General features: G+C 36.2%; 1 protein-coding gene across 2 annotated transcripts in view; it reads right to left on the minus strand.

Moving 5' to 3' along the window:
• LOC306880320 (rho-associated protein kinase 2-like) overlaps positions 1–13,112 on the minus strand; it is a 30,727-nt gene that overhangs the window by 12,810 nt on the left and 4,805 nt on the right. For both annotated transcript variants that reach the window (XM_079433782.1, XM_079433781.1), the window contains exons 2-15: positions 12,474–12,555; positions 11,826–11,926; positions 11,250–11,387; positions 10,248–10,508; positions 9,729–9,873; positions 9,493–9,631; positions 6,985–7,076; positions 3,941–4,103; positions 2,836–2,920; positions 2,342–2,430; positions 1,963–2,011; positions 1,714–1,849; positions 1,170–1,261; positions 129–375 (exon numbers count right to left, since the gene is read on the minus strand). In XM_079433782.1, coding sequence (XP_079289908.1) covers positions 129–375; positions 1,170–1,261; positions 1,714–1,849; positions 1,963–2,011; positions 2,342–2,430; positions 2,836–2,920; positions 3,941–4,103; positions 6,985–7,076; positions 9,493–9,631; positions 9,729–9,873; positions 10,248–10,508; positions 11,250–11,387; positions 11,826–11,926; positions 12,474–12,555 — 1,819 coding nt within the window. The remainder of the gene's footprint in view (positions 1–128; positions 376–1,169; positions 1,262–1,713; positions 1,850–1,962; positions 2,012–2,341; positions 2,431–2,835; positions 2,921–3,940; positions 4,104–6,984; positions 7,077–9,492; positions 9,632–9,728; positions 9,874–10,247; positions 10,509–11,249; positions 11,388–11,825; positions 11,927–12,473; positions 12,556–13,112) is intronic.

Below are 13,112 nucleotides of genomic sequence, written 5' to 3' on the forward strand. Positions count from 1 at the left end.
ACCTACACACAAGTGTGATCCATAGAATGTAACACAATCTCCTTCTAGGAAGATTGTTAGATGCTAATTCACAGCTACATCTGTCTGATGAACAGAAACAGGCATAGACACAAATGCAATGCACTCACCTTGTAGGTCATTGATGGTCTCTGAGCCGAGGCTTCTCTCTCGCTTCTCCACATCCAGAGAGGTTTGCAGGCCCAGTCTCTCCTGTTCCAGACCCAGCCGGCTGCTCTCCAGGTGGGCCAGACGCTCCTGAAGCTCCCTGAGAGAGACCTCCAGCTGCTGGGACTGTCTCAACGCCTCGCCCTGGGCCTTCTTCAGCCGCTCGGACTCCCCCACCTCAGCCTGGTGCTTAGCATTCAGCTCCTCCAACTAAAGACACATTCATTCAGTATCAGAATCTCATTTATTATATCCTTAAAACCAAAACAAATTTACACAACTGTCCAAAATTTTGGGGTCAGGAAGATTTTTTTGTCATGTTTTAGAAAGAGCTCTCTTGTGCTCTTCAAGGATGCAATTATTTCCAAGATTCTTTGATGAAAAGGAAGTTTAAAAGAACAGCATTTATTTTAAATTTAATAGAAATGTAATAGAAATTTGGGTCGTTATAAATGTATTTACTGTCACTTTTGACAGTACTGTCAATTTAATCTTTATTGAATAAAATTATTGATTGCTTTAAAAAAAAAAATTACTGACCCCAAACTTTTGATTGGTAATTTAAGCTCAAATGATTTTTGGGCTTCATAAATGTATAGTATATGAATAGAAGCAGACTTGAATTCAACAGCATTTTGTTCCATTAGCGGATTTCTTCACTTACTTTAATAACAAACCTCAAATATTTTTATAATTTTATATTTATTAAAAAAAATTGTAATATTTAAAAAGTTTTTTTTACTCGTAAAAAGTTTTTCTGGAAAATATATATATATATATTAAAAAAATTGGCTGTGATAGGAGAAAGTATTTTAACATTGGAAAATTGTTAGCAATAAGCACAAGCCTCACTAAGTTTAATGTTTTTATTTTCTATAGCCATTTTTTGCTGCTTTTAATTTGTAGATGTCCTAAAATCTGATAAAAATGTTGCATCTGGCTATTTGTTAAATAGTTATTGTTCTGAGGTTAATGGTTTGATAAAGTTTTGCTCAGGGACCCACCTGTCTTTCCAGGTGAATGTTCTTCTCGGTGGAGATATGAGAGTTCTGGGTCTTCTTCTTCAGTTCAGCTAGCTGCTCTTTCAGGCTGCTTACTGCAAGAGAGAGAAATGCAAAATGTGTTAACATCACAACATCAGCAGAGCAGAACTAATACTTTCTAGATGGGAGAACGTCAGAGGCTAGTACTGAGCAAATCGGGTAGAAAGTTTGGGCCAGTGCTTTGGTGAATCAAGAATGTCAGCAAAATATTGTCAGTATTAAAGAAACGAAATTCAGAATATTTTGAACTAGCAAAAGCTGCACATAAACTGCATCTAAAGCAGCATATACTTCAAGAAAAGCTCATGTAATTTGACAAATGTTGAGTAATACTGAAGGTTCAGATGGAGTAATGCCCCAAGTATAAAGCACAGATTGATCCAATATGGATGCATCAGTGAATAGATTTTTTTCCCGCTCCTTGTAAATACACAATGTAGTGACTGTTTTTAATTTAATGTCATTGTTCATTGTGGTCAATCAAGTGTGTTTCTAATGTTCTCACCCTCATTCTCAAGCAGACGCTTTCTGTCTGTTTCTAGGCCAGCCTTTCTTATGCTTGCAGAACGCTGGTGCTTCAATAAAGCTTTCTCTTTCTCCAGTTCCCTCAGAGAGTCTTCCACCGCCTGTCTCACATTCACCTGCAACAAGAGAGAAACAGTTAAGAGGAGCTTGAAGAAAGCTGCACGTTTTTTCTGAACCGTTTTGAATCAAAAGCCTTTTTTTGGGCGAGTTCAATTTAAAACGGTCTTACTTCTTCTTCAAGCTCTTTGGACAACTTCTCTAGCCGCTGATTTGCTGTTCTGTTGAGAAACAATGCAGATTAAATTTGTTGTAAGTGAAGATATACAGTGTTTTGAATTTGCCATATGTATGAATTTGACTTCACAGAATTACAGTGTGGTCCAAAAGTCTGAGTTCGCAAAAGTGCACTTTAAAGAAAAATTAAACAAAAGAAACACTAAAATTGAAATATTCATGATACTGTAATATTTCTGAATATCTATTGAGCTTTCAATTTAAACTTTGGAAACATCCTTTTTTAAAAGTTGCATTAAATAAACCAGAGAAAAAATGCAAAATATAAATATTTTCTCATTTGGATCCCACTGTGTGTTTATGAGTATTTTTACCTGCATTTATTTTCCAGTTCCTCCTTTGCTAGCATCTCATGTTTGACTTTTTCTTCCAACGTTTTCAGCCTCTCTTGCAGGTCACTGGACTGGGAACATGCACAAAACACATGTGAAAAGTCAACAAAAAACTGATGCCAGTTGTTTTTCCATTCTATTAAAAGCAGCAATTATCTAAAGAATGTGGAGAAACACTCGAATTATGTTGAGTAACAGCACCAAACGGCTGGGGTAAATTCTGCTGCAGAGCAAGTCATATAAGCATCTATTTTAGAAATCATTTATTTTAGAAAGTGCTAATTTTGTGCCACCTGCTATTATAGAGCAATATTCTCCACTCTTTTTGCCTTATGTACGCTCACAGCTCTATCGGTAAGGCTCAAATACCCCTTTATTAACAAAAAAACAGAAATATGTTCCTTATAACTCTTTTTTTTTTCATTTAACAATCATTAATATGATAAAAGTCAGTAATAATATTTAAAAATATGCACCTCTGCCTGGTTTAAATTATGATCCTCATTGACACTATCAGCATTAGAGTCCTCTTCTGAACACTTATTGTTTTGGTTTAACAATCTGAAAGAAAGATAGAAAGAGCATTATGGTAAAAGTTCCACTCTTCTCAGCAAGCTTCGTCCTTGTTTACTCTGCAGCAACATACTTTGAGGTTTTATAAATCAATTCAAGATGAAAAAGGCAGTTCGGAGGATAAGAAAGAAAGGAGAGAGAACAAGAAAGAGAGAGGAAATGAAAGAAAGAAAATCTCAAAGCAACTATTCAATCTCCAACCAATCTCAGCCAGCGGCCCATGTGGCTTCACTCAGCCACACTGGAGAAACTGAGAAAGCGAGGGAGGAAACAGTGAAAGGATAAGGGAAAAAGGATGGAATTGTGATGGAACAAATACAGCTCTCATTCACGGTTACCAAAATCATACAAAAATGCTGTACACCCTGTCTCTATCAATCCATAACAGGAGCTTGCTGTTGTTTTACAGCTCTTTAGTGTTCATCTGTGAGTCAGTGTGCGTGGAAAAGAACAAGATACCTGTGTAAAAATTAAACGGCGCTACAGTGTCTGAAATATGCACTTTTAACTCTTTCTGTCTCAGATTTCACCATTTTCAATATTTATCTCTTTTCACAGATGTTCATTTAGAAAAGATTGAAAACTGAAAACATCTTTTTACAGTCATAGAAACACTTTAAATTAAAAATAATAAAAAAACATAATATCCAGACTTGCATAAACAACAACATATTATTTTTTAGTTATGCTCAGCTCAAAAATGTTTCATCTGCTAGAAATTGTTTTGAGTGCAAAATCTTTATCGAGTAATGAACGCCTGTAAAAGTTATGGAAATTCATTGGCCAAAATGTGTTGGAACCCTGTTGGGACTCTTTGAATCCTTTTTCCACACAAGTCAGTTATATTACATTGCCATATTATGCAACAAACCAATTACGTAAGATGAAATTAAACATTTCTGTAATAACAATATTTTACATTATAATACAACATTTCACTAGCCACTCTTCCATTGTCAGAATCCATCTTGTCACAAACACACACAAAACACACATTTTCAGACTTACTGGTCCTCCCTGAAATATGTGAAGCCCACAAATGGTAGCTGATTTCCTGTGAAGGCACGTGGAGGGGCAAAGGTCTCGGTTCCTAACGGATCATTCTTTATATCATCATCAAAGTTACTGGTGTCAATATCGCTACTCAGCTCCGGCACCACTGGAGCCATGGCTGAGAAACAGAGAGAGGCAGAGAGAGAGAGCGAGGGGAGGGGGTTGAGAGAATATTGTAAAAGATTTGAGCAAAAATAGTGTCCTGTTTGAGTGCTTGTGTTTGAGAGAGAGAGAGAGTCTCACAGTGAAAGGCTCAGTGTGTGTAGCGCACAAAGCAGACACTGTACTGAAGGGAGGAGTGGCATGTATGGCTTGCCAAGCTGGCCGGTGCTTACTCACTACCTACTGTGCTCACACACACTCACGCTCACTTACACATCCAAAACACTCCCTGCCTCTGGAGTGAATGTGCTGAGCACGCTGGGAGAACATGTGTCAAACATCTAATGGGGATGGGCTGCATTCAAACTCTCCACAGTCAAACGAAAACAGACAGAAATGTTGGATCTTTGTGCTTTTGTATTAGGGATGATTTAATACATACAAGAAAAAAATCATTTTATTAATTCCAAACACAAACATAAAAAGATATTTTGAAAAACAAAATTGGATAAAAAAAAAATGTATATGGGTTGCATTCATTTTTTTTCCTTTATGAATTGGTATATTTATCCATTTGGCACACCTAGACATTCAAATTGAGCAAATTAATATCTTTTATCTTTTAATATCTTTATAGATTGATTTTTTAATGTCTAGTTTTCCTCAGTTTTAGAGTCAATTGTCTGTTTTTAAAGGGATAGTTCACCCAAAAATGAAAATTCTGTTAGTAATTACTCACCCTCATGTTGTTCCAAACCTTCGTTCATCTTCGGAACACAAAGCAAGATATTTTTGATGAAATCTGAAAGCTTTCTGACCCTGCATAGACAGCAACGGAACTACCATGTTTAAGGCCCAGAAAGGTAGTGAGGACATTGTTAAAATAGTCCATGTGACATCAGTGGTTCAACCATAATGTAAGCTACGTAAAGCTCATCTGACATAGAAGAAATTATTGAATAAAGTCGTTATTTTTGTTTTCTTTGTGCACAAAAAGTATTCTCACATGGATTATTTTACCGATGTCCTTACTAACTTTCTGAGTTGCGTTGCTGTCTATGGAGGATCAGAAAGCTCTTGGATTTCATCAAATTATCTTAATTTGTGTTCTAAAGATGAACGAAGGTCTTACGGGTATGGAACGACATGAGGGTGAGTAATTAATGACAGAATTTTCACTTTTGGGTGAACTGTCCCTTTATGCATAAACACAGTTCTAAATCTATTAATTAAAGTAATTCAAAATAAATAACTGCCACTGATGGCACTGATCTATAAAAATTCTCAATGAGGAAATCCATTACTGCAATTTTTATTGTAGTATAGAGTTGTCTTTCTCTGCACAATGGAAACATCCATATTTTTTTCAATATACTGTAAAACCAATTCAGACATAAGTCAATTTAGACAATAAACATCTATTAAACTTATCAAAAATGAACCAAAAAAAGTATGTCAGCATGTACACAAGAAAAACTGTCTTGAAGAGAAAATCTAATTAGTTTCTTTCCAACAAAACAAATCTGTTGTATTTTATTCTGAATTGCAATAAAAAGAAAGAAAATGATATGTTGCCATATGGCAACACCGCACCTTACAGATATTTAGATGCAGTGTTTTCCCAGAATGCTCCTTGATAGCACCGCTAATAACAGACTACTGTGGAGGCAGAGAGAAAGCAAGATAGAAAGCAAATACAGAATGTATATTTGGGCATCACTAGAGCGAGTGATAGAGAGAGGAGCAGAAAACGAGTCCAACTCTCTGGTTTTGAGGCTCTTCTCTCATTTGTAACTGTGTACGGGCCAAATGCTGGGTTCCACCCTTACTGAAACCAACCGCATACCCCCGTAACCCTGTCCCAAACACCACACCCCCGACAGGAGCACATCACAGCACAACACAGCAGATAGCAATGTTACCGAACAAAACAAAACTAACAAAAATAAAGTACTAATGGCATAAAAGAGCAAAAAGTTTAACATCACTCTTTGCTGTTTTATCACATCACATAATTAAAGGGATAGTTTACACAAAAATGAAAATTCAGTCATTAATTATTCACCCTCTTGCTGTTCCAAACCCGCAAGACCTTTGTTCATCTTCGGAACACAAATTAAGATATTTTTTATGAAATCCGAGAGCTCTCTGACCCTTCAAAGACAGCAACACAACTGAAATGTTCCCAGGTCCAGAAACGTAGCAAGGACATTGATAAAATAGTCAATGTGGCATCAGGGGTTCAACCGTAATTTTACGAAGCTACGAGAATACTTTATGTGTTGAAAAGAAAACAAAATTAACGATTTTATTCAACAATTCTTCTCCTCTTCATCCCGTCTGCTGTGGCACACCGCCATTGTCGAGAGTATCACGATGCATGCGCTTGCTTCTGCTTCATGTAAACAACGCTTTGTGATAACGTAAGAATCAAAATTGAAGAATTGAGAAGAACTGTGGAATAAAGTCTTTTTTTTGTACCTGGGAACATTTCCGTTGTGTTGCTGTCTTTGAAGGGTCAGAGAGCTCTCAGATTTCATCCAAAAATCTTAATCTGTGTTCCGAAGATGCACAAAGGTCTTACAGGTTTGGAACAACATGAGGGTGAGTAATTAATAACTATCCCTTTAAGCTTCATGGAGAAATATATATCAACTAAGCTAAGATAAATTATGGTTAACAAATCTAACACATCTAAACAAGTTAATTATTTTAGTTACTGTATAATTATAAATCAATAAAACAGTCAGTGGGTAGAGGCCACTGTAAGTTATAGTAAGTTAGTAATATTGACATAATAGTGATAATTACTTAATTGGCTATAACTATCATGAATGATCGTGACATTCACAAGTCATGATCACAGATCAGCCGCACTCACACTCTTACTGGCTTACTGTCTCGTATGGTGTCGAAGGTCCACTGATCGTTCTTGAAGAAGGGGTGACATTTTATTTCATCCACTCCAGTCCGGCCAAGCCTCACCTCCCTGTACATAGCAAAATACTGGTCAGCAAACCAAACAGAGAACCACAACCACGCTTACTAATCCGTTAAGTGACGTTTGTGTGTGTAAGACTGGAACTTCCAACAACGAGTGGCTGATGGGAAACGGCAGAGCATTGATGAGTTGAGGAGCGAAAGCGACACACACAGCAACATCCAAAAATAAGGAACGGTCGTTCCCCTCCCATTCCTTTCATCTGGATCAGAGGGGTGCAGCAGTTTGGACTGCCACATGTGGGACGTTCCTGTAACTAGAATGCAAAGGGAGGGGTGTGTGTGTGTGTTGTGCTTTTACATGAAAACATAAACCTCGTATGTATGTGCATGTGAGAGGGAGGAGAAAAAGAGAGGAAAAATAGTTATAGGAAAACAGATTGAAGTTGTCAGGCTGAAAGAGTGACCTGGGATTAAAAAGAAATGCAGTAGAAGCATTGGAACAGGAAGTTGATGTTTTACCAGTGACTGATTTTTGGCTATTAAAACCATAAATTGAATAGATGTAGACCTGTACATAATTTTTAAAAAGACAAGACTTGAGGTGATTTCATTTTATGTACACTACCATTTTCAAAAACTGGGGGTCGATAAGATTATTTATTGTTTGTTAAAGCTTATGCGCTTAAAGGCTGCATTTACTGCATCAATAATACAGTAATAGTGATCAAAACAGTATTTATTTTTCTATTTAAATGTATTTTAATAGTTTTCTATTTAAAATATAAATTTAAATATTTTATTTCTGTGATGGCAAAGCTGAATTTTCAGCAGCCATTAGTCCAGTCTTTAGTGTCACAGGATCCTTCGGGAATCATTTTTAATATGTTGATTTCATATTATTATAATTTACATTACATTTACATTTAGTCATTTAGCAGAAGCTTTTATCCAAAGCGACTTGGAAGCAATGGAATGGACAATGGAAGCAATCAAAATCAACAAAACAGCAATAATCTGCAAGTGCTACAACAAGTCTCGGTTACCTTAACGCAGTACACGTAGCAAGTTTTTTTTTTTATTATTATATTTTTTATTCTATCTGTTTTCTTTTTATTTATTATAATACAGCATGCTAGTGTTAGAGGCCTTTTTTGCTTTTGTTAATTGTATAATTTTTTTTTTTTAAGAAAACAAGCAGTTAGTAAATGAATAGATTGCAAGTCTATTAGGGCAGAATTTGGTTTTTAAATAAAAGAATAGAATTAAAATAGAGAGTGCTAGAGTTAGAGGGTCAAATAAAGATGGAAGAGATGTGTTTTTAGACGATTCTTGAAGATGGCTAAGGACTGCTCGGATTGAGTTGGACAGGTCATTCCACCAGGAGGGAACATTTAATTTAAAAGACTGTGAAAGTGTTTGTCTGTGTCTTTGGGATGGCAATAAAGCGACGTTCACTTCTAGAGCTTCGTAAGCTTCTAGAGGGCGCATAAATCTGAAGTAATGAATTTAGGCAAAGGGGTGCAGAGCCAGTGGTGGTTTTGTAGGCAAACATTAATGCCTTGAATTTTATAAGAGCAGCTATTGGTAGCCAATGCAAATGGATAAACAGAGGTGTGAAGCGCATTCTTTTCGGAAATTGTGATGAAACGATGGGTTTGATGGAACCACAAGCAGTTCTGTCTTGGCAAGGTTGAGTTGAAGGTGATGGTCCTTCATCCAGCAAGAAATGTGTGTTAGACAAGCTGAGATGCGAACAGCTATCGTCGGATCATCAGGATGGAATGAGAGGTAGAGTTGAGTGTCATCAGCATAGCAGTGATATGAAAAGCCATGTTTCTGAATGACAGAACCTAGTGATGCCATGTAGACAGAAAAGAGAAGTGGTCCAAGAACTGAGTCCTGAGGCACCCCAGTAGTTAGATGTTGCGACTTGGACACCTCACCTCTCCAAGATACCTTGAAGGACCTATCTTGAGAGGTAAGACTCAAACCACTGGAGTGCAGTTCCAGCAAGGGAAAAATGTATCAATAGGAGGTGTCCTTGCTGAATTAAAAAAAAATCCCAAAACTTGATCCCAAACTTTTGTAGTGTATATTTCATACAATAATAAAAAATAATAAAAACTAATACAAGAAATAATATTAAGTATAACTTATATCATATAATTTCAGTATAGCTATTATTTTATAGCTATTATACTTTTATTTTATTTAATTACAAACATTTTCATGGTTAAGTTATCATTCTGCAATAAAGTTAAGCACCATTTCAACTTGAATGGAAATTTTTTATTCCTATTATTGATCATCACAATTTATCATTATCATAAAAATTGATATCACCCAATCTCTAGAAATAAATTTATATTTTTACATGCTGCTTTTGATGTCACATCCTATGACAGTAAGTGACTAATTTTTAAAAGAGGTTACTCTGTCCAAACTCTATGTTTCTCTCTTACCTGTCCGACAAAAAGGCACAGATGAGGTCTTTGGCCTCTTTTGACATTTCGATATCATCTGAGAAAGTTAAGCTGTTTTTATGATCCATGATCTTTCCGTAGGTGCCCACCAGGGACTCGGCATAAAACGGTGTGTCACCTGTCCACATCGAAAGAAGAGTTAATATAGGATTGTAAGAACAGTGAGATGAAATCACAGGATATTGGAGGATACAGATGAAGTTGGTGCTACTCACCCACTAGCAGCTCATAAATGAAAACACCAACAGACCACCAGTCACACTCCCGGCCATAGTAACCTGTTCCTCCTTGAGACATCAAAACCTCTGGGGAAATGTAATCAGGAGTCCCAACAGCAGTGTCACAGCGGACCATACCGGACTAAACAAATACAGATGCATATACACGAATATAACTATTATATGCACTGGTTAAACCAATGTTGCTATGTTGTCTGTTGCTCTTTTAAATCCATTGACAGGTTATCGTAATTAATGCTGCACTACATTATCTAACCAGAAGATGGCAGCGCTGACATCATTATTACCATAGCATGGGGGATTAATGCAAAAATGCAAAACTTATGGTTTCAAATAGGTTTCTTGTCCTAAAATTGTCTCAATACACTGTGACTTGTGACAAACTAATTGCAATATTGCATACAATACAATTTTAAACGTAGACTCTCTTTCTTTCTACACTCAATTACACAAACACACATATCAAAAGCACCTATCACACAACCCAAAACACACCGAGTCCATCTTCATGCATGTTCCAAAGTCAGCGAGTTTCAGGTGTCCATTGCGGTCGAGCAGCATGTTGTCTGGTTTGATGTCTCTGTGAATGAAGCCCAGAGAATGGATGGCATCCAGTGCCAGCACCACTTCTGCCGTGTAGAATCGAGCCCACTCTTCTGGGATGTCATAGTTGCTGGTCAGAGTCACCAGGTCTCCACCGGGCATGAACTCCATCACCAAATAAAGGTACTTCTCATCTTGGAACGCACAGCAAAGCTATGTGGACAGAGAGAGAGAGAGGTGAACAGGTGTCACAAAACCAATATTTTAGCAGTCGCTAGCAATACAGTTTAATTTCACAACACTTGATTCCAACTGCAACACCATTTAATAACATTTATTTATGTAATAATGTATTCTTATATTTCATATTTTTAATAATATTCATTACATTTAAATTATACATATTGAAACAAATATTCTAAACATAAAATTAAAAAAAACAAAAAGACACGTAGTATTTCTCAATTAATTCTTAATCAGGTTTTTCAAAGTAATTATTAATTATTATTTAAGATAACTGTCCATCATAAAGACCACATTTTGTTAATTATTATCACCAAATCAACATTACAGCAGCAATTATGTTAGGCTTCAAGGTCTAATGAGCAGATCTGACATTTCTTGTCTTGCCCATTTACATTAGGACATAACCGTCTTTACAACATGTGCAGGTGCATCCTGTAAGGTGCAAACACAGCCGCCTTTCAGTCAGATATCACTTGGTTTGCTTTTTTTTTTTACATTTTATTATCAACTTAGTATTGAAGTATTGGTAATTTTGACATTCCTAGAGGTGATTATTTACTTACTGATTATTTAATCTTTTAACGGTGTCCTTGTATGCACTCTAGAATTGTTTTTTTTTTCTTTCAGTTTGCCAGATATAGATGCAGTTCTCGAACATACAAAAAAGTACCACACATGCATATCTATATATATGAAAGGGAATCCCACCTGAACTATCCAAGGACTCTTGGAGAATGCCATAATGTCACGCTCCTCCCAGAAGAAGGCAGAGTCAGAGCGCTTGACCATCTCAAACTTGCTGAGCTGCTTCATGGCATACACTTGTTGGGATACTTTGTGTCGTACCTACATGCACATTAGGTGCATTAACATCATAAACATCCATATAAACCCTTAATGAAACTGCACACAGTCTGCAATGTTATTTAATGCAAACAAATGTTTCATGTATCTATAACTGACTGTATAAGCAACACATAATGCTCTACCATAGTTAATTATTTATAAAGACTGACTTAAATATTTTTGAATGACAAGTGTGAAACTAAAAGAATAAGACAATATGTGCCTATCACAAGGACAAAAGCATGCACACTCTGTTGTTGTTGCAGGTAAGTAGGAGCAGGCAGAACATGTGCGTACAAGCCTCACTGGCATTAACACACACACACACAGACACACAGATAAAAGGCTATGCCTGAAGACAAACAGCAGATAACATGGGCAGACTCTCACATAAACACACACCCACTCATTCACACACTCTGGCACACACTCACTCACCAGCTGCACTGCACCAAACGCTCCACGACCAATCAGCTTGACTCTGTCAAAATCATCTAGCTTCACCTGTAGTTCCCTGAGGTGACTCACAGACTTCTCATCTAGAGAGATTATACCATGCATATTACATTAAAACATTTTATCATTTAATAATTAACAAACATGTACATTATGAAAGGTTTAAAAAATGTATCAGGGCACAAAAATTCCCCTTTTATTTAATTAACATCTGTCTATGCAACTATTCAAAAAAAAGAAAAAATGTATGAAAATACTGTGTGTGTGTATATATATATATATATATATATATATATATATATATACATATATATAGTGACTCGTGTTAGGTATTTCCAATATACTAAAATAATGATGTACTTGCAGAATTACTGTTTTTGCACAATATTTAGTCATTTTACACAATATTTACAAAGTAACTAAATGTTGAACTGTAAGGTGTCTATTACATGTTGGCAAGGCTGACAGTAGGATTTGGATGTAGGATTTATATTCCAGAAAAAAAAAATTGTCTGAGATAAAGTTCTATAATTACTGACAATATTAATTCATAAAGCTTAATTCAGCAAAAAAACAAACAAACAAACACATAATAAATGTTATAATCTTTGCACTTCCAAAGAGACTTACATCTGTTTAAGAAGGAATCTATGTTTTTGTTCTTTCTCAGTGCGGGATGATTCAGATCAAGGGCCAGAGCAGTTACTGAATCCTGCAGAAGACAAGAGCAAAAAGAATAAAAAAATAAAAATAAAAAAAACACTTAAAGACATAGTTCTTATAATCTCAAATACAGAGCGATTTCTACAATTGGCTTTTCTCTTTGTTCACACAGCCAAAAATGACTTCAGACAGACTTCATTACTCTCCTCTAATCCCAGATCCAAGCCCACTCTGACACAATCCTGTTGTGTCATTAAACTTTGGATATAAACCTAAAGAAGAGATTTAAGAGTGGGATTAGGCCTGTATAGTCCCCTCACAATGAGAATTAAGTAACTGTATTTTTATAAATGACTTTAGGAAATTAATGATATGAATGGCACTGGATGATCCTGGAAAGTACCTCACATACCCCCTCCAAACACACACAGTAACACTGCAGAGCTAAAAATACATAGAAGACACACATAGCACACACACTTACCCCCACCCCCAACATTCCCAGCCCAAACACTTCCATTTGGCCGAGCCAACATCATAAACTAGCTGGCCCAACATAAAAGGTTAATGACAGTGTTTTGCTGCAGCTGGAACAAGAAAAACAGC

This window comes from Barbus barbus (assembly GCF_936440315.1).
Source record: "Barbus barbus genome assembly, chromosome: 14".
NCBI classification, from domain to species: domain Eukaryota; kingdom Metazoa; phylum Chordata; class Actinopteri; order Cypriniformes; family Cyprinidae; genus Barbus; species Barbus barbus.